The following is a 21957-nucleotide window of genomic DNA, read 5'->3' as shown; positions in this document are numbered from 1 at the left end:
GAGACACAACCTAATTCCACATCCTGTGGAATGTGCAGGGTTTCCAAGGCAGATACTCAGCAGTACATCGGCACATCTTTCTCCATAAGAAAGATTCTCCAAAAGAAAAATACAAAGAAAAATATTTCCATTTAGTAGCAGGGCTCTGGTACTCACGGGGCGTAGCCAACTTTGTGAAGATGGGAAGCATAATGTCCTCCAGCAACTGTTTCTGCTCCACAAAATCTTGCATAGTAGCCTCTTTTGTGTTTTCAAGCCAATCTGACTTGGCTTGACAGGCCTTCAGAGAAATATTCTGCACAGAGGGGGGAAAGTGAGTGTGTCATATGGGAAACTAGAGAAACTAACCAACCACTTGTAGCTAATCAGGCACTGGCATCTGCTGCTCAGGCACTGGCATCTGCTGTACAGTGGTACCTCAGGTTAAGAACTTAATTCATTCCGGAGGTCTGTTCTTAACCTGAAACTGTTCTTAACCTGAGGTACCACTTTAGCTAATGGGGTCTCCCGCTGCCGCCACAGCACGATTTCTGTTCTCATCCTGAAGCAAAGTTCTTAACCCAAGGTACTATTTCTGGGTTAGCGGAGTCTGTAACCTGAAGCATCTGTAACCCGAGGTACCACTGTACATGTTGCTTGCCTCTGCTTTACTTGCAAAGTTGTAAGTAAGGAAATATTACAAAAACATTCTAGGTCTCCAATGCTCTCTACAACAATGAAAACCAAAACCTGGGTATCACTGCTACTGGAACATCTCAAAACATGGTGGGCAGCACACAAAAACACATATTTATGATCCATAATTGTTGTATTTAAATATTGTGCATTCTCCACTATACCTTATCTTCTTTATTAAGCCTTCCCTGAACTTTCTCAGGATCAGTGATTGTTGTCTGGATTTGGAAGATCAAGTTCCGTAAATTCTGCTTGGCTTCTAAAAAAAGAGAGAGAGACAGAGAGATTAAAAGCCCTAGGTAGGTGTTTGTATTTCTGTACTAAAGCTATAGTCAAAGGTAACAATGGCCATTAACTAAGAACCAGTCAGCATCTAAATCCACACATTTTTATAAGGTACCTATAGGTTATCAATTACCAGTCTCCATAGTGCTCATATAATGTGAGACGCTGAGGTTTTCGACAATCAAACAGTATATAAATATGAATGAATGAACAAATGGATGAATAAATAATAAACATTACATAGTGTCAAAGTTTAGCACATTCCCTTTAGTAACAGAAAAATTGAGGACACAACAGCATTCAAGATAAACATATATTTGTTTCATGGTTTTCATGCCAAAAAACAGTCCCTTTTTATAATCCCCCAACTGCCAGTGTCAAAAGTATAACCTGGCTATTTTGGCAGGTGATAAGGACAGCTATTCTTCCTTTCTCCTATGGACTTCCCTCTGAGTTGGGGCGGGTGACCTTTTCCGCTGGGAGGGCCACATGTCCTCACAGACAACCTTCTGTGAGCTGCATACCAATGAGACATGGCCAGAAGCAAAACTGGGCTGAAGCAACATATGTGACTTTTGCCTTTATACAACAGGCTACATTCGAGTCTTTTCAAATCTAGAGGTTTCCACATACTTATCTCTCCATCCTGGCAGGTAAGATGCGGTATCACAGTTCAATGCACTCAAGGGGCAAGTGGTGGATTAGGGCTATTGGTGGAAGTGATAATGCCGTTTACCTGCCTAGAGTAGGGCTGTTGGCAAGGGTGGTCTGGAGAGCGTTCCAAGAGCCAGACAGACAGGCTGGAGGACGGCATTAGGCCCGTGGCCCCGAGGTTCCCCACCCCAACTAGGTCTTCAGTTCAATCTGAAATGGGAACTGAATTCCCTTTTGTGAGTTGTGATGTTATTGTATCTCACCTATACAGTGGTACCTCGGGTTACATACGCTTCAGGTTACAGACTCCGCTAACCCAGAAATATTACCTCGGGTTAAGAACTTTGCTTCAGGATGAGAACAGAAATCGTGCAGCGGCGGCACAGCGGCAGCAAGAGGCTCCATTAGCTAAAGTGGTGCTTCAGGTTAAGAACAGTTTCAGGTTAAGAACGGACCTCCAGAACGAATTAAGTTCTTAACCCGAGGTACCACTGTATAAATACATACTTTGTAACCTCTGGCTTCCTATGGAAATGAATGGGCAAGACAAGACACACCAAAGAAGCTAGGCAAAGGAGGCCTTAGATTATGAGTCCTGGACACCCTTCAACTCTCTTCCTATAAGTACCCCCAGGATGTACAGAGCACTGAAACACACACAGTTACAGCGTGGCCACTTTCAGATGATCATAATTAGCTCAATAAGCCATGATGTGAATAAGTCTTTGCCCCCGCATGCAAGTCCCCCAGTATGCTTCACTCCACTGTCCATGTGCTCCAGTGAACAAAACAGGAAATCCTCTGTTAATGATAATTTCCTGTTATGTCTGAACTGGGAAACTTTGGTTAATTGCTTTGGACCAAACCAAGATATGAAACCATGCTTTCAATTCAGCTTCATATTCCAACTTCCTCAGAAGCCATTAGCTCTCACTTGTGATGAGCAAAGTACTGTTGCTACATGAGGGGCACAAGGGTCATTTGTATCTTGGTTTACAGCTGAATTCAGCCAGGGTCTCTATACCATTCACCGTGGAGTCTTAGTTTATATTTGCATAATCTTGAATTTTTAAAGACATTGATAAGAGTAGAATTTAAATAAAGTCAATTTTCGGTAATATTGATTACTGAAACAATCTCATTTTGCTTCAAAATCCAGTACACTAATTATTTAACACTTAACAAAACTGAGATAAGTCTTTGACCGTACAGAAAAAATGAACAACTTTTAATAAATTTTCATTCTAGGCCGTGCTTTTTTTGTTATCTATGAGATGCCTTGTCTAATACTATTTTTAAATGCTTCTAAGTTACTGCATTGACTGACTAATAATAATAATAATAATAATAATAATAATAATAATAATAATTTATTATTTGTACCCCGCCCATCTGGCTGGGTTTCCCCAGCCACTCTGGGTGGCTTCCATATTATTATTCCACCAATAATATGTTGTGTAACAAAAATCAGCTTGTACAACGGGACTTCTAGTTTCTCTTCTTCCGCCTACAGCCCCTCAAATGCCCCTATAATTTGCTCTAGAGCAGTGATGGCGAAACTTTTAGAGACTGAGTGCCCAAACTGCAACCCAAAACCCACTTATTTATCGCAAAGTGCCAACATGGCAATTTAACCTGAATACTGAGCTTTTAGTTTAGAAAAACAACAACTCATACATTAACATCTTTTGTCTTAAATGAAAAACACAACAACAGAGCTTTCAATGATACAAACAACATTTTTTTTTGTTTGAAAGGTAAAAGTTTGCATTTCACATGCTTTTGAACAATTAATGTGATTTTTGCTGTTGAACTACTGCTGATAATTTGTCTAACTTTGCTGAACTCAAGGCAGCTTACTCCCGAGTAGGAACAACAGACTGGTGGGAGGCCCTGGTGCATCAAAAGTCAACACCTGCTCAGCCGCTTGCCAGGGTCACCACAGCTCTAAATGCACCCGAGAGCAGAGCAGGAAGGCGGGTCGGGCGCAACCGAGCATGATGGTGGGGATGCGGAGCCAGCTCAGAGGCGGCCGTCAGGTTTGGTTGCGATGGCAGATGGGCTTGATCGGTGACTTGAGTAGCGGTGGTGCAGGCTTTGGACGGAGCGGCAATTTCCCAGCACGAGCCCTCCCCTCCCCCCCCCGGCAGCCCCGAGGGTGAAAATGGTGCCCTAGCAGCGCAGGGACCATGCTGGAAGCAGCCAGAAGTCTCCTGCAGTGCAGTGCTGGAGTGCCAGTTTCACCTCCTAGCTACGGCCCTGCTCGGGGGGGGGGACGGACGATGCGCATGCCCACAGAGAGGGCTCTGAGTGCCCCCTCTGGCACGCGTGCCATAGGTTCGCCACCACTGCTCTAGTGTGTTCCCCAGCCCTGTGGAACATATTTTCAGGGTGTGCAGAGATTGCCAAGGTGAAGGGAGGAAAGGAAGGAGAAGCCGCCTTGAACAGGCAGGTGCCCACTCTTGCTATGTTGGATCTCATTCAGGAGTAATAAGACTCATCCAAATGACTATGTAGTATCCCTTCACCTTGCAATTGCATACATCTTCCAGAATTCATAAGCCAACTGTACTATTATATTATGTAAAGGTAAAAGGTAAGGACCCCCGGACGGTTAAGTCCAGTCAAAGGTGACTATGGGGTGTGGCGCTCATCTTGCTTTTCAGGCCAAGGGAGCTGCTGTTTGTCCACAGACACCTTTCTGGGTCATGTGGTTCAACAGAACACCATAATGAGTGCCAGAGTGCATGGAAACGCCTTTTCCCTTCCTGCCACAGCAATACCTATTTACCATATTTTTCGCTCTATTGGACGCAGTTTTTCCCCTCCAAAAATTGAGGGGAAATGTGTGTGCGTCCTATGGAGCGAATGCAGGCTTGTGCCATAGCCACGCGCAACCCCTCCGGCAAGGAGAGGCTGCACGGGGCTAAAGGGGAAGCCAAAACAGCGAGCAGGATCCATCCTGCTCGCTGCCTTGCCTTCTTCCATAGCTGCGCGCAACCCCTCTGGCAGGGAGAGGTTGTATGCAGCCTGTACACTGCTCTTTGGGGCTGGGGGGGGAAATATTTTTTTCTTGATCCCCCCCCCCTAAAAACTGGGTGCGCCCTATAGTCCGGTGCGCCCTATGGTGCAAAAAATACGGTATCTACTTTCGAACTTCTAGGTTGGCAGAAGCTGGGCCAGAGCAGTGGGAGCTCACCCCATCGCACACATTCAAACTGCCGACCTTCCAATCAGCAAGCCCAAGAGGCTCAGTGGTTTAGACCACAGCGCCACCCATGTCCCCCTGAATTATCTGACAAATATAAAGTAAGCTTTTGAAAATTCCCAGTTTTATAAACTCTCCATACTTTGCACTGAGAAAAGTGCTACTGAGAAAAATCTTGCAATCATAATGACATCATAGAAGCTGTCATATGTAAAGATCAGGATCCCCCTTTATGACATCACAGAACCCTTCCCCAGCTGATGGGTTGATTATATTCCCTGCATTCAAATCTCTCCAGTGCTCAGGCTGAGAGCTTGGTCATGATGGAAAGATTTATTTGATTTATTTAAATCTTTTTTTAGGCAATGAATATGAACTTAAACAGTTATTTGCTAAGATTCCTACACAGGGAACATCAATTAGCAGAAGACATTTCTTGCTGAAAATTTCACAGAATGTTTTCTCAAGGTCCTTGTCAGGTTTCTCTCCTTTGGACAGTCTTATTGTTTCAAGATGTTATTGGCTTTTGTGAACGACCAGCTTGGTCGAGAGTAGCTTGGGAAATGACTCCACAGGATCTGGAACTACTGGCGACTAAACAGCAATCTAACTGTTTTCGTGATTCGATGTGTCAAGTATGCCATTGTTTTACTGGCCTAGGACTATCCAAAGAGTCTCTAGAAGTTGTGTATGCTGGTTGTAAAGTAGCATTCCTCATAGTGAGTGGTTTAGTTGTGCACTACCTGTTCATCAAACTGAAACTGAAATTGACACTGGCGAAACCCACAATGGTAAGATATTCTCAACTAGCACATTGTCTGGCTCCCCAGCTTTAATTTCTGACCTTTAACTCAGATTCCAATTGAATAGAAAAATATATGTAAAAAAACAAACCATGAGTCTTAATGCTGATCCCAGTCAGAAGTACTTTCCAAGTAACACGTGTCGGGACAAAGTGAGCACAGCCACACTACAAATGTACTGGTTTTATTTAACATCAATTTCCTCCACAGCATCCTGGGAGTTGTAGTTTGAGCTGACAAATCTGTTAGAGATCCTTAGCACTCTCAGAACTGTGATTTTGCTAATTCTTTGCAAGGACAAAACCATGTATAGTCTGGTGTGTAGATATGCCCAATGTGTATTTTGTACACAAAGATTTTGAACAACTGAACCACCTGGGACTCTAACTACAGTGAACTGGCTAAATATGTGCCTAATTTATACTTTTACCTACTTATACCTACCTATATGTTAAAGAATCAAGTGATCTCGCTATCTAATAAGCTCAGCTTTCACAGAACAGCAGATAGAAGACCAATGAGCATACAGTGGTACCTCGAGTTACATATGCTTCAGGTTACATACGTTTCAGGTTACAGACTTCGCTAACCCAGAAATATTACTTCAGGTTAAGAACTTTGCTTCAGGATAAGAACAGAAATCATGCTCCGGCGGTGTGGCGGCAGCGGGAGGCCCCATTAGCTAAAGTGGTGCTTCAGGTTAAGAACAGTTTCAGGTTAAGAACGGACCTCCGGAACAAATTAAGTATGTAACCAGAGGTACCACTGTACTACCATAAAGCCAAAGGGAAGGAGTAGGAGATGTTGTTTTTTATGCCACAGGGTCGAATCCAGGACAGCAATCTAAGACCAGGAGTACAGGGAATTCAGACATCAAATTCCTCTTAAAAGGCATAATAGCAGGGTCAGTGAAAGAGATGGCAACACTATTTAACTTGTAAATTGCTTCCGATGCAAAACAAAACAAATTCCTTCCAGTAGCACCTTAAAGACCAACTAAGTCAGTTCTTGGTATGAGCTTTCGTGTGCATGCACACTTCTTCAGATACCAAAGTGTATCTTGGTATGAGCTTTCGTGTGCATGCACACTTCTTCAGATACCGATGCAAAGTATTACTCCCTGTTTTTTTCATTTTTCTCAGCCCTGTAGGACAATTGTCCAAGCACCTGCAGTTCCAGTTGCTACCAAAGTGAATGATGAATACACCCACAACATGGACAAAATGCTCTACAGGCTGGTGGCCAACACCTCCAAGATGATGAAATACATGAAGCATGTTGCACACCGTTACAAGAAAGAAGTCAAATATCGCAAATTAAGCAAAAAGAGCAAAGCAGATGAATTTGATGAAGACGAACAGTTCTTCCCAATTTGTCCCCACAACCACAGCTCCAGTGGAGACACATAATGCATGAAACCCAAAACCCAGGTTCTTCCCTGCTATGTTCAGCTCATCTTTTCATAATCTTTCCAATCATACTCTTAAGTCAACAGGGTAGCACAATAAATGACAAATATCTCAACATGCTTGATCAACCTTTTTGAGAAGAATTTAATGAAGAATCTTGTGGATGATTGAGGTGAAAGAGGCCCAAATGGAAGGCTATTAAACATTTATTTAAAAAAAAATCTAGCCAAAAATTAAAGCCTGTATCTGATATGCTGTGATTCTTCCATATGGCCCTGCTGTATTAAGCTACTTCAATTTTGCACAGTTAGGATAAACAATGCTACATTTGTCTGTCAGAAGATTCCTTTTTTACTGGTAACAAAAATCCTATGTTAGCAATTAAATACCAGCCCACCTCAATATATTTCATAGCTAGCCTTACCACTAAGGTAGCATTTCTATGGCAGCAGCAAACAAAAAGGATTTCCCTTCCATTGCTATCCTGATATAGCCTCTGCTCAGGAATGATGGGCAAAAAGGGTCATAATGCATGAAACCTAAAAAGCAGGCAAACAGGCAGGTGACTCCAAGGAATGTAGAGGGTGGACAAGAGATGCAATGGCAGAGGCTCAAGTTTACGTGAGCTTGAACACACCTGACAGAACAGTGTAAGACATCAGGGCATGAGAAAATCCCTCAGCAACCAAGCAAAACCTGGTCTGATATATTTGGTTTCCTCTTCAACGTCCCTCCCTTTCCTTGGAACAGCTGTGCCTGCCACCCATTGCATGGTCAGTCAGCAATAACACTTTTTGCAGCCCTTGTTGAGGAACATCTCTTCCCTTTAGTCACTGAGGCAGCCATGCACACTCCCTACAGAAATGACATAGAAGAGTACTCATCGTTGCAGTGTGTATATGCCATCCCAATCCACACAAACTCTTCCTGGGAAGCCAACGCAACACAGAACACAAACCAAACCAAATCAAATACAGTAAGTGCAATCAAATGTATCCCACAAACACCATGTAGAACATCATCCTGACTCAGCTAAGAACTAAACATGGAATCCTCACCAGTGAATGTGCCTTGCTGTGTTCCCCTCACTGTTAAATGTGTGGACCACAGCTGGTTTTCAACTCAATTTAACTATTTAGATTTGAGGTATCCCCTGTTCAGTCATGTCTTCAGGTGGGCAAGATACTATAATTAACAAGATAGCTTCATGACCTCATCACAATGGAGCAAGTTCTTGACCTTGACCTTTCTCCCGTTTTCAGAGGTATACCTAGGCTCCCTTGTGCCCTTTGCAAGGAGCTGTATCGGTGCCTGCAAAGCTGGAACAAACTGTGGAAGCCAACAAACAAATTGACTATGGGGTGAGCGAGACAGAGCTCCTGGCCTAGGAAGTGTCTCACTGAATTCAAGAGAGACTTAATTCTGAGCAGTCATATACAGGGTCGCACTGTTAGGGGCTCAACTCTACCTATACCAAAGTCTGCCCCCCAAGTTGGAGGGCTGTAGCTCAGTGCTAATACAGTTGTGTTGCAAGTAGAAGGCCCCAGGTTTAATCCCCAATGGCATCTCCTGGTAGGGGTGGGAGAGACCCCTGCCTTCAAACCTGAGAGCTGCTGCCAGTCTGTGTAGGTGACAATGAACTAGATGGAGGGATGACCAAACCAGCTTTAAGGCAGTTCCCTATGCTTCCTAAATTATTTGGGGGGGGGGCATCCACAGTTGACTGAGTCTCTTATCTTTCCACTTTACTTTTAAACACACACGCACCAGAGGCAGATTTAGGGGAGCACAACCAGTTTGCCTGCACTGGGTGGTGAGCCAAGAGGGCATATAGCAGATGCTACAATAATGACAGGCAGCAGAAGGCAAGAGGTGGAAGGGCACCAAATACTGGCACTGCAAAGGGCACTGCTTTAAGCCAAAGTCGGCCACTGCACCCTGGGGGGGGGGGGAGAGCACACTTCTGGTTGGAGGGGGAGAGGATCCATTTTCCCAGGTGTTGGAAGCAGTGGCAAAGAGCCCTGTCACACACCAAGTTCCCTCACTGTGAGAAGTGAACCAGTCGGAGGAGCTTCTCAGTAGGGGTGCCTGCCCTGTGGAACGTCCTCCCATCAGATGTCAAGGAGATGAGTAACACTATAACCTTTAGAAAACACCTAAAGGCAGCCCTGTACAGGGAAGCTTTTTAAAGTTTAATGCTTTGTTATGTTTTTATATACATTGGAAGCAGCCCAGAATGGCTGGGGCACAAATAAAAAAGTATTATTATTGGTCTGCCCATCTCTACTAGGGGCAAAGAGCAACCTGGCTTTCCCACCTCCCTCACAGCTCCATCACCCTCTCACTTCAGCGGGGCAAGTTCCTCAGTGCTACTGTAATGTGTTGGGGGTCACTATTACTGCAAGGACGGCCATATATCAGAGCTAGCCATCTGACCTGCACTATGCAAGTATACTCATAGAAATTACAGGGAAGAGGTGGAGCCGCCTTCCTTCTAATGAACCCCAGCACAGAATAACATAAAAACAAGAAATTAAATGCATTGAAAAAGCTCAGACTGTTGCCCTACTAATAGGCACGCCACTCGTGTCCAGTGGTGTGCAGTCATTGGACTAGGGAGACTAGGCTAATCCCCTAAATGTTTGCCTAGTGCCTGCTTCCCAAAGCCTGGGAAGTTTCTGCCTGGCTTAGGAAGAGAGGCGCAATGCTCCTACGGGTCCAAGAGCCCTCCTGCCACCTTCCCAAAGTCTGCCTAGCTTTAGGAAGGAGGCAGCAGAGCTCCAGCATCCTGTCAGAGGCCTGGTGCCTCCTTCCCAAAGCCCAGGAAGCTTCTGCCTGGCTTAGGGAAGGAGGCACAATGCTCACAGGCATGACACCAGCCCCCTCCCTCCAACTGCCCTTGCAAGCTGGTGCCTCTGGCCCTAACTGTTCCCCTACAAAAAATTTCATCGCAGGCCACTGCTAGTGTCCATTACAGCACTGCTGCAGGACACTTCCCCCTCTGCAACCAGGCTTGGTGGGAGTCAGTGGAAGGATGGCAACAGCAAGACATTGCCACCCAAGTGCTTCCGAAACAATTCAAATGCCACAGTAGTCTCAGAAAGACACAGAAACACCTCAGGTACCCACACTTTTAATCAACAAAGGCTGTCCAGGGTGCCAACATTTTGGCATAGGACTGTGTCTTGGAAATGGGTGCTTGTTACAACAACATCAGATATATGGTGTAATGTGCTTAAATGCTGCTGCACCATAAAACCTCTCCCATGCATACCAGCACCAGACTAGCTATGCCCTGATAAAGACCATGGAGCTTTTTATACACAGCTTTCTTGCTCTTAGGATAACTAGCTTCCTGGAGAAAAAATCAGTTTAGTGTCTCATCTTCTGACTTTTCTTTTTCTATGAAAATCAGCAATTAAAGTGTTTCACAGCATACAGTTAAGCATTATCACGTACTAATATCTGCAGATGAAGTTGCTATTAAAGGCATAGGAACAGAGGTCAGTTAAAAAGTTGGACACAGTAACTTGCACTGTGTTGGCACTCTGTTTCAGAAGCACCTGCTGATCATGGTACATTCAAGGCTGGTCACGAGGCCATGATAATCCCTCAGTTCAAGTGCATTTGACTTGCATGATTTCAACCACACAAGACTTGAAGGTGGGATGGTTGAAATTGTACAAGTCAAGGCAGAGAGCTTAAAAGCTCTTTTCATGCTGGGTCCAATTAGGGCTGCCCAACACATAAAGAGCTTTTAAGTTCTTCACCTTGCTTGCTGGGCAAGGCCTGTGCAGCATGCTGGCTCTGGAAGGTTCTGGGATACTCCTGCAAGATCTTGCGGGACAATTTGAGTTCCTGTAAGATCTTGCACAAGCACCACTAGCCTTCTGAAGTTGCTTGCTGGGCAAGGCCTGAGGCAGTTTTAAGGTAGTGTGACTGGTTTGGTTGGACTGGTCACCGCAATGCAGGGGCCGCCATAACAATGCTGTCCACCACTGGCAAGGTGCACTCAGCTGACTGGCTCTGGTGATACTGGGGATGCTCTTTCTCTCCCCTTCACTCATTAGCTGCGGAGCAGTTTCAAGGATTTGATTATACACAATTTTTGCTTATATGTGCAATTTTTGGAACCAAACCCCTATGTATGATGAGGGATTACTGTAAACCACTATGAGACTGTGTGCAAGAATGACACTGTTTTCTTTGGTTACAACTGGCTGATATTTGACAGCAAATTTTATTTGTTTAAGTGTCTTTTATGCTATTCTTCAAATAATAGGCGATGAGCCTGTAGTGAGAAGAAGCATAACAGAATGCATTGTTAGGACCTGCCTTTCTAGGCTCACTGTGAACTTTTGCAGAACTGATCTCACTGAAGCTCTAGAAAGATCACTAGCTGGCAGTTGGGCACCAAACCAGACAGGGTAGTTGAAAAGAAGGCTTCCAGTACAAGACTGAGAGCATTGTTGTATGGATAGGGATCTAAGGCTTGGCGATCAGGATGCCACTCAATCTTGGTGACCAAGATGAGAGGCAAAGCTACGTTTCTCTGACCAAAATCCAGCACTGAATCAGTCCAAAAGATGCAGTTCAAATCATATTCATTTACACCTGTCTAGAATTATGGTCTTATCATGAGTAAGATCAGATCCACATCTCAAAGAAGCTTAGAAGTTACCACTCTTACCTGCCCAATCCAAGAATGCAACACATTCTGTCTGCTCATATCGGCAGGCGATATCTCTAGCCTTTTCACCCCGGGAGGTGGTTGCATAAATGTCAGCTTCCAGTTCTATAAGAGTTTTCAAAGTCTCTAGTTGGCCCCAGGCTGCAGCACAGTGGAGGAGCGTATAACCTGAGAGAGTGAGCCAAATTAGAATGTGTAGTTGTATATAGAATACTTGTTTATAACATTCTCTCTCTCTCTCTCTTCATTCACAAAACAACCAAACATATCCAGCCACTTGGAAGCCAATATTTTAACCAGGATGTACCTTTAGCACCTCAATCTTGAGATACAAACCATTCATTTATTATTATTTTTAAAAGCGGGTTATCAGCATTCATTTACAAACAGACAAGCAACCAGTGTCTACTTAAGGTTCTAGTACAAAAGGGATTTTGTGCTCAAGATACAATGTATGTTATACATCCTTTTTTTAATTGTAGTCTGTTCTAAGTGATCTCTACAAAAATGTTTCCTATTGTCCTGTCAATAGATTTCAAAAGAAAACCCAACTTTTGCCTGCTAAACAGATGGTGCAAATTTTGTAAATACTAAATATAGGTCCAATGTATTCCAGATGAAAATTGTTATGTTCTGATAATGCTTTATAGGGCATTTTAAGGAAAAACAGACTTGTTATGAACTGCTTGCATGGTGTTCTGCAGAGGAAGGATCGACCTCAGACAACCAGGTAGAGAGGGCTTTTTTCCCAACTACAGAGAAAAAAGTATGAGCAGGCAAACTAGTAAAAAAAAAAATTAAAAAATATTGTGCAGTACATTTTTTGCATAACTGGTCAGTTATGTACCTCGGGCCGTCTTATCCTTCAGATCGACCCCATATCTTGCCAGTGTCCGGATAATGTCGCTCTGCCCGGCCATACAGGTTGCATACAGCAGGCCTCTGCCCACAATATCCTTTTCCATTAAAAGCCGATTGGCTTTTTCATGATCAGGATCTTCCAGGTCTTCAAAAATCTGTTGTACTCCCTCTGTGTCACCAGTTAGACAAGCTCTCAGGAGAGGATTGAAAGTTGCTGGTTCCTCTTGAGGCCCCAAGTTCTCATGCTCACTTTTATTTGCCGAGTCCACTATCTCCTCTGTTGATTCCATTTTTCTGGAATAAGCCTGAAAAGGAACAAAATGCAACCTAATTTTTGTCTGCAGGAAATTCATACTATTTGGTCAAGGACAAATCAAAAGGTTGTTACGTCTCTAAGTATCCTTTCTTTTTGACTAGGGGATGTTGGAAGAAAGATAATAAGAAAGATAAAATTCACAGCATGTACTGCGTTAAAGGAGATGTGATGGGATGATGAGCTGCTTGTGCGTAAAAGCTTAGTCCCTCAGAGTTTGGGCATGGTTCTCAAACTCTGTCCTTAGCGGAGCCCTTAAACATGACTCCCTTAATCGCTGGCAGAATCCGACAGTGGGCGTTTACGGAATCTTTTCCAGCATAAAAGCTCCTTAACGGAAATGCGTCTTCTGGATTCTCTGCGCGACAGTTTCTGGCGAGGAGTGGGTGTACCTATAGGAGGTCCTGAGATTTCTCCACTGTTCTCGCTAGAAGACTCCCTGAGCCATTCCTTCGACTCACTTTCTCTCTGATCTCCCTCTCTCCCCCTGCTGGTGCCTTCCTCCGCTGCTGAGTCTCTCCTAGTGTGATGGCCTGGGATTCTGATTCAGAGGATGAAGCAGAGGAATCCCAGCCTGCACAGGAGTCCCCGCCTCCAGGGCCGGCTGAACTGGGGCAAGGCCTAGATGCTGAAGAGCCTGCACCTGTGGCAGAGCACCAGGAGCTGGCCCCAGGTGAAACCCTTCAGGCCCCAGAGGGGCTTGAGGACTCAGTGGCTACAGGTGAGCCTCCTCCAGGGCCCAGTAACCCTTCGGCCTCTCCTGATCTGCAGAGGCTTAGGGCAGAGAGGCGAAGGGAACTGGTTGCTCCCAGGAGGAGTGCTCGCCTTAAGGCCAGAGGAGGCGGGGCTCCTGGGGGCCGGGACCGCCCCTGGCCTTAGAAGAGGATAAATGCCCAGTCAGCCCGGTCCCAGGTTGCGGGAGCAATGTCGTTGTTGGCTTTGGACCTTCCTGTGTTCCTGATCCCTGCTTGGCCTCCTGTTCCTGACCATCCGGTGCTCCTGTTCCCTGCTCGGCCTCCTGTTCCTGACCATCCGGTGTTCCTGTTCCCTGCTCGGCCTCCTGTTCCAGCGTTCCTGTTCCCCGCCCGGCTCTCCGCCTCGGACCTCGCCCCTCTTCGTGTGGACTCAGACTACGCTCACGGTACCTTTCCCCCGGGTCCAGCACACCTAGCTTCCGAGAGCCCCTCCACCACCTGCCTTTCCGATGGCAGTTCCCTGACATCCACCTCCCCTCCAGGGCCCCCTTCACCCCCTCCCGCCCCCTCCTCTACTGGCGGTGAGGATGGAAAACCCCGGAAAGAACACTCCTCATCGTCAGAAGATTCAAACACTTCTCTCCACTGACCCCCGTCTCTTCTCCCTGAGTCCTCCTCCTCGTCGGAGTCTATTCCCTCTTCCCGCCCTGTTTCTGCGAACCCTTCAAACTCCTCTTCCTCACCGGTGGTGCCGAAGTGTTCCCTCCCGAACCGTGCCACGGGGCTGGGGTTTCCTTGGGAACCGTTGATGAAACGTTTCTATTAAAACCTCGTCACCGACCTCCTCTGCCGGTACCCATGTGTTTTCTGACTCCGGTTCCCCTTCCCATTCTACCAAATACTCCACCTGATTTCCTTTCCACCTGGAATCAATGATTTCTGCCACAGGCATGTTGCGTTCCCTTTCTTCTATGACTGGTGTTTGAGTAACCTCCCTCTCACGTCCCCCCCACTCCCGCCCCTCTCGGTACGGCGACAGTAAGGACCTGTGAAATACTGGATGCAGTTTCATGTGGTTGGGCAACCTGAGTTTGAATGCCACCGGGTTGACCTGTTGTATGACCTCAAAGGGTCCCAGCCGTTTGGGTCTCAATTTCTTACACCCTCCCTTGAACGGCAGTCCTTGGGTGGATAGCCACACCCGGTCCCCCACCCTTATGGTTTCCCCTTCCCGTCTGCTTCTGTCTGCTTGCTTCTTGTATTCTTCCTTGGCCCTCTCTAAGTTAAGTTGGAGTTGCCGGTGTATCGCTTCCATCTCTTCAACAAAGTGTTCCGCTGCCGGGACACTCTATCTTTCCCCTCCTTCTCCTGGAAATGCCCTGGGATGACACCCATAATTAGCCAGGAAGGGACTCATCCCTGTGGACACATTCTCCGCGTTGTTGTAGGCAAATTCTGCCAGGGCCAACTTATCTACCCAATCATTTTCTCTGTCATTAACATAACACCTCAAATATTGTTGTAAAATACCGTTTGCCCTTTCTGCCTGCCCATTTGTTTCTGGGTGTCGGGCAGTCGAAAAATTGACCTCTACGTGCAGTAAGCTCATAAGCTTCCTCCAGAACCTGGAAGTAAATTGTTTCCCTCGGTCTGAGACCACCCTCAAGGGGGCGCCATGCAACCTTAAGATATGTTTTACAAACAACTTGGCGGTTTCTTCCGCTGTGACCGCATGCGAACAGGCTATAAAATGGCACATCTTAGTTAATAGGTCTACCACCACCATGACAGCTGTTTTCCCTTTGGATATTGGCAGGTCCGTCATAAAATCTATGGATACTGCCTCCCATAGCCTTTCTGGTGTGGGTAAGGGTTCCAGTAGCCCCGCTGGTGCCAGCCTCTCCCCTTTTGCTCGCTGGCATCGGTTGCACCCCCTTACATATTCCCTTACGTCTTCCCTCACCTTGGGCCACCAAAACTCCCTGGTAACCAGCCACATGGTTTTGTGTTGCCCGAAGTGCCCCGCTGTGGGGCTGTCGTGCAATTGTTTGAGTACCCGGCCCCTCAATTCTCCTTCGGGTATATACAGAGCCCCCTTGTAATACAACGTTCCGTTCCTTTCCTCAAACCCCCCTGTGTTCTCTCCACCTCCCCGGAGTCCTCTGAGCTTCTCTTGGGCGTATTCATCGTTCTCGGTTCCCTCTACCAGTTCTCTCGGCCCCACCAATGCCGCCCCACACACCCAGTGGTCCTCGGGGATGATATGTCTCTCCTCTGGCGCTCCCTCTCCCTCTAAATACTCTGGTTTTCGAGAGAGAGCGTGCGCTCTGACATTCTCCTTCCCGGGCACGTAGCAAATTTCAAAATGGAATTTGGAGAACTCCTGGGCCCATCTCACTTGTCTCTGATTCAGTACTCAGGCAGTTCTCCAGTATTCTAGGTTTTTGTGGTCGGTGCGCACTTGGACCTTGTGCTGCGCTCCAATCAGCAAGTGTCGCCATCTCCGGAACGCTTCATGGATGGCGAGCAGTTCTCGGTCGTACACGGTGAAGCTCCTCTCGGATTTGTTCAATTTCCGCGAGAAGAAGGCACACGGTCTCCATTCTGACGTATCCTTTCCCGGCTGAAGAAGCACCGCCCCCACCGCTCGGTCTGATGCGTCGGTCTCTACTCTCATCGGTCGCCGCAGATCCACGTGCAAAAGTTGTTCTTCCGACGCGAACGCCTTCTTTAACTTTTCGAACGCCCGCTGCGCCTCTTCCGTCCAGACAAATTTCTTCTTGCTGCTCAGACAATCCGTGATGGGCGCCGTTAAGTGGGCGAAGTTCTTGATGAACTTCCGGTAGAAGTTTCCAAAACCCAGGAACCTTTGCACATCCTTCTTTGTTTTAGGTGTCTTCAATCCAGTACCGCTTGAACCTTGCTGGGATCCATGGCTAATCCCTTATCTGACAAACGATACCCCAGGAATTCCACCTCTCTGGTATGAAACTGACACTTCTCCAGTTTCACCCACAGCTGGTTTGCTTGCAGCCTGCTCAGTACCTCTCTTACGTCCCGCACATGCTGCTCCTCATTCTCTGAGTACACCAATACGTCATCTAAGAATGCCACACAGTTTTTGTAAAGTAAAGGTCCCAGGATGTGGTTCATAAAAGATTGAAAACACATTGAGCCTGCCTGTAGACCGAAGGGCATAACGAGGTACTCAAAGGCCCCCAAGGGGGTGAACATGGTAGTTTTCCATTCGTCTCCCTTTCTCATTCGTATCAGGTTATAAGCCCCCCTCAGGTCCAGTTTGGTGAAAATTTTCCCCTTCCTCACTCGGGTCAAAATGTCATCGATTCTGGGCATGGGGAAAGTCACTGGCTCTGACACTGCATTTACGGCCCGGTAATCCACAACCAATCTGGGTTTATTCGTGTCTTTTTTGTCCACGAAGAACACTGGACTACCCCCCACCGCTCGTGACTCCCTGATGAAACCCCGTTTGAGGTTCTTGTCAATGAACTCCCTTAACTCCTGCATCTCCCTGTCCGACATGGCATACAGCTTGCCCACTGGCAGCTGGGCTCCTGGGAGTAGGTTAATTTGACAGTCAAAGGGTCTATGCGGGGGCAGTCTATCTGCTTCTCTTTCGCTGAAGACGTTACCCAGATCGGCGTATTGTTGTGGTATCTTCCCCTTATCCGTTACTTCCATCCCTGCTAGAGTGGCCTGGGCTCCTCCCTGAGCCTCCCCCTCTTTGCAGTGTGCTAGGCAATGTGCTGACCCAAAGGAAACTACCCGCTGGTGCCAACCCACTAGCGGATCGTGCAGCGCTAGCCAGCTCATTCCCAATATGATGGGCGCTCCTCCCAGGGTGGCCACATTGAACGCTATTACTTCCGTGTGTCTTCCCACCTTCATTATCATGGGGACAGTTTGTTGGTTAACTTCTCCACCCAACAGTTCCCTCCCATCAATCATTGTCACCTGCAAAGAGTTACTCAAGGGGATAGTCTGTATCTGGTGTTCAGCTGCAAACTCCTTGCTCATGAAATTGCAGGAGCTGCCTGAGTCCAATAGCGCCTTTATCTTTAGCGGATGTCTGTTTGCCAGCTCTAGCACCACCTCTACGACAAGCGCTGGTCTTGGGGGTTCAGGTTTGGGCACATTCACTGATCTTTGGCCTGGCTGCTGTGCTCCGATGCTGGCAACCAGGCGTTGGCTTTTACCTGCTCCTTAACCCCCTCCTCTTCACCCCCAACAGCTCCCACCATTCCTTGCCATCCCTTCCTTTGAGGGCAGACTCTGGCAAAGTGACCTGGCTGTTGGCAGAGGAAACATTTCTTGGCGCTCTTTCCCTCCTTCTTCCGCCCTTCGTTGGTGTTTGAAGCTCCGCGCGCGCGCGCGCGCTGCTCCAATTTCCATCAGCTCTACTGGCGGGGACTGCTCTGGCATCTCTGGAATGCGGAACTCACTCCAACGTTCCCCTTTCCCTTCCCGCTTTTCCAAGGCTCTCGCCTCCTGGCGCGCTCCAATGGCCAGCGCGGATTTGGTCAGCTGGTCCATAGACTCCGCCCTGGGCGCGCGGGAAAGTTCGTCCTTCGCCGCCGAGGATAACCCTTCTTCGAACAGCATTTGAATGGGGTCCGCAGACAGGTCCCACCCCAATTTATGGATGAGCATGGTAAACTCTGTCCAGTACTCTCGGACGGATCGGTTCCCCTGTTTACACGCCATCAACTGTCTGCGCACCACCCCTTGCTCAATCTCGCTTGAAAACATCAGGTCCATGGCGCGAAAAAACTTTCTCGAGTCTTTTAGAGCGTCATTGTTCGCTGCCATCAGGGGCCTCACCCAGTCTTTCGCCCCCCCTTCGAGATGCCCCAATGACAAACGCCACTCTCGATTCCTCATCGGGAAAGTCATCAAACTGCAGATTGAGGGCGTATTGCATCTCTGTCCTAAAGGCTTGATAATTTCTGGGATCACCCCCAAACCTTTGCACCAACCCTGACACCTTCCTTGCGAGTGGGGTGGTTTTTCCCTTGTCTGCATCCTGAGCCCGCCTCTCTTCGAGCCTCGCCGTTTGCAGCGCTAGCTGGAGTTCCAACACCCTGTACCTTTCTTCCAGGCTTGGACCCGCTCCAGCTCCTCCTGCGTCTCCGGCTCCGGTTGGGTTGCCTCTCCTTGCACAAGCGGCTTTCAGGGACTGTTGGATTGCTGTGATGGGATGATGAGCTGCTTGTGCGTAAAAGCTTAGTCTCTCAGAGTTTGGGCATGGTTCTCAAACTCTGTCCTTAGCGGAGCCCTTAAACATGACTCCCTTAATCGCTGGCAGAATCCGACAGTGGGCGTTTACGGAATCTTTTCCAGCATAAAAGCTCCTTAACGGAAATGCGTCTTCTGGATTCTCTGCGCCACAGTTTCCGGCGAGGAGTGGGTGTACCTATAGGAGGTCCTGAGACTTCTCCACTGTTCTCGCTAGAAGACTCCCTGAGCCATTCCTTCGACTCACTTTCTCTCTGATCTCCCTCTCTCCCCCTGCTGGTGCCTTCCTCCGCTGCTGAGTCTCTCCTAGCTTCCGAGAGCCCCTCCACCACCTGCCTTTCCGATGGCAGTTCCCTGACAGGAGAATATGATAAAAATGGTAAATAGATGGTATATTACACCAGTTAAGTTAGCAAAAATGTTTAAAACATGTAATAAGTGTTGGAAATGTAAAGAAAAAGAAGGATCATTTTACCATATGTGGTGGGAGTGTAAGAAAGTGAAGGGTTTCTGGGAAATTATATATAATGAGTTGAAGAAGATGTTGAAATATACATTTGTAAAGAAACCAGAAGCCTTTCTGTTAGGAATAACAGGAAGATAGATAAATAGAAGTGATCACAAACTTTTCCAATACGCAGTAACAGCAGCAAGAATCTTAATGGCCCAAAAATGGAAACTGGAGGAACTACCGACTCTCGAAAAATGGAGGACGAAACTCATAGATTATGCAGAACTGGATAAACTAACTGGGAAGATAAGATATCAACGAGACCACAAGTTCATCGAGGACTGGGGGAAATTTGCAGAATATCTGAAAAGTATATGTGACGAATAAATAACGCTAGTGGGATTTAAAGAGGCTTTGTGAAGTGAGAGGAGTATTGTTAAACAGAAACAGGACAGTAAGGGTAATCTAAAAATGCAATATTAAATTTAGAAAATGTGTAAAAAGGGGAAAATATGGATGATTGGCAGAGAAGCTGAGGGAAGTCTAAAAAGTTGAAATTTGTGAAAATTGTTTGATATGGCAATATTTTTTTAAAAAAAAGATAATAAGAAAGAAATCCATCCTAACAGCTATCAGCTCACCTACCCAGGATCACATTTTTACTTTTCCTCATTCTAGTCACACATTTTCAATCCAGATTTGTGGCTGAAAACTAATATGCTTCCCATCTTTCATGTCCACTACTAGGTTTTCCTGCGACTCCTACTTCTGAAAAACCTTGTTTCACCAGAATTACTACACTCACAGTGTGAATCTGTGCGTGTTTATCCAGAAGAAAGTCCCACTGAGTTCAGTTAGTGCACATAGGATTACAAAGTTCTAACATAACTTTCTCAAAATGTGACCCATGAATATTTGATTACACTACTGGCATAACAACATATGTTTGGAGAAGTCAGATAAAAAGGGAAGATATCAAAATATTAACTCCTGTTGTTCATAAACAATTGGGTGGAACTTATCCAATATGAACACCTAACGTTCTTTGTATTCCACAAAATCTGTAAAGTTTCAAAATATAATCCTTTTGCCAAAGTAATTTATCTCCTTTCTGGCTTGGTTCAAAGATACTGTTAGATGTCACCCCTATCTCCCTGAGCTGTGCAAGATTCCAGCGGATGCATGTGCGCTATACCCAGAGCCTGTTTTTCCTTTTTGGGGTTTTCCGTAAGAAATGAAGTACACGTATTTGTCAGTCTCATTCAAGATGTACCAAATCTATTTGGAGTTTTTTGTGTCTTTTTTGGTATTTGTATCTCTCTTGTGCAGCCTTCTCCCAACCTTGGCACCTTCCAGAAGTTGGACCAAAACCCTGATCAGCCTCAGCCAGTGTGACCTGGAATCACCTGGAATGCTGGGATTTGGGGTACAAAACATCTGAGAGCACCAAGCTGGAAAAGGCTACTCCTGTGTTCTGCTAAGATTGCCAAGTGCCAACCTCTCCATGAAGCCTTTGACATGTTCCCCACTGTGAGGAAGTCTAACTGAAATGAAGTCTTCTCCCATTTTATCCATGCCTTGTGCCCATATCTTGACAATGAGTCCCTTTTGAGGCAGAGGCCTGTCCCTTTCTCTGTTCTTTGTAAATGTGCCAAAGGGTATGTGGCTGATGCATAAATAATAATAAATAATAAATAATAATAATAAAATAAAATAAATATAATAAAATATAATAAACAAATAAATAAATAATAAATAAAATAAAATAAAATAAAATATAAAATATAAAATATAAAATATAAAATATAAAATATAAAATATAAAATAAAATAAAATAAAACCACCAAATAACTTTCTGGACACTCAGATTACCCTGCCTGCCTGATAGCAAAACTACAGGCTTTGTATTCAAGCAACTTATTATTATTATTATTTCATAAAATTTATACCCCGCTTGATTGTGAAAAACATAAAGAGATAAAACAATAACTTTGAGGAAAAATTCACAACCATACCTTTGAATATTTTAACTTTTGTATGTTTTAAGTAGATTAAAATCACCCCAACTTTCGTGGGTAGGCAGGCCTGAACAAGAATGTTTTTAGCATTCTTTTACTCAGAATAGAGCCATTAACCATTAACGACATAGGTCTACTCTGAGTAAAAGTTAGTTGACTAAAACCCCATGGTTTTTTTTACGCACTCTTCCCTCCCCCCCCCCCAGCTCATCCCTCCCCCTCCTCGCCCCGCTTCTTCTGACCTCCTCCTTCGCCTCCGCGCTTCCTCCGCGCCGCAGCGCAGGAGCGGATGCCGTCGCCATGGCAACGGCGCGGGACTCCCCGAGGCCGGAACTTCCGCGCGGCAGCTCGCCGTTCCCGCACGGACCCCTAACAGGACCGGGCGGCTTCCGGCCGGCGGTGCACCCGGGTTTGGGGCGCGGGGGGGCGCGGGGGCGGGGGGTGTGCGCTGCGTGCGCGGCTCCTCCCGGCAGTTTCCGGGACCAGCAGGAGCTGCGGGAGCCGCCGAAAGAAGCCGGGAAGGAGCCTTCGGAAGGCCGCCCCGCCCCCCGCCGCCTCCGCCGCCAGGTCGGTTCTCGAGGCAGCCGGGGCGGAGGGGGGGGGACGCCGGGGGGGCGCGAAAGGGAGGCGCGGACAAGA

At 46.5% G+C, this 21957-nt stretch overlaps 2 protein-coding genes across 6 annotated transcripts in view; one reads left to right on the top strand and one right to left on the bottom strand.

Annotated features, from left to right (window-relative positions):
• Positions 1–21659, bottom strand: part of ANKRD45 (ankyrin repeat domain 45) — a 31783-nt gene extending 10124 nt beyond the window's left edge. For 2 of the 5 annotated variants that reach the window (XM_081867370.1, XM_081867371.1), the window contains exons 1-5: positions 21561–21659; positions 12572–12890; positions 11725–11892; positions 840–934; positions 157–295 (exon numbers count right to left, since the gene is read on the bottom strand). In XM_081867370.1, coding sequence (XP_081723496.1) covers positions 157–295; positions 840–934; positions 11725–11892; positions 12572–12890; positions 21561–21620 — 781 coding nt within the window. In that variant the 5' untranslated portion in view covers positions 21621–21659. Of the gene's footprint in view, positions 1–156; positions 296–839; positions 935–11724; positions 11893–12571; positions 12891–19963; positions 19987–20105; positions 20343–20706; positions 20791–21560 lie in introns of those variants that run through there. The other 3 variants (XM_081867374.1, XM_081867372.1, XM_081867373.1) reach the window with 3 other exon arrangements.
• LOC309344732 (uncharacterized protein) lies at positions 5101–7149 on the top strand. Its single transcript, XM_081867394.1, has 2 exons — positions 5101–5613; positions 6768–7149. Exons 1-2 carry the CDS (start codon positions 5278–5280, stop codon positions 7032–7034), a joined length of 603 nt encoding a protein of 200 aa, XP_081723520.1. The 5' UTR covers positions 5101–5277; the 3' UTR covers positions 7035–7149.
• Positions 21660–21957: the final 298 nt, after the last annotated feature.

This window comes from Podarcis erhardii (assembly GCF_964252035.2).
Source record: "Podarcis erhardii genome assembly, chromosome: 6".
Lineage (NCBI taxonomy): Eukaryota > Metazoa > Chordata > Lepidosauria > Squamata > Lacertidae > Podarcis > Podarcis erhardii.
This window is presented reverse-complemented; position numbering and strand designations above follow the sequence as displayed.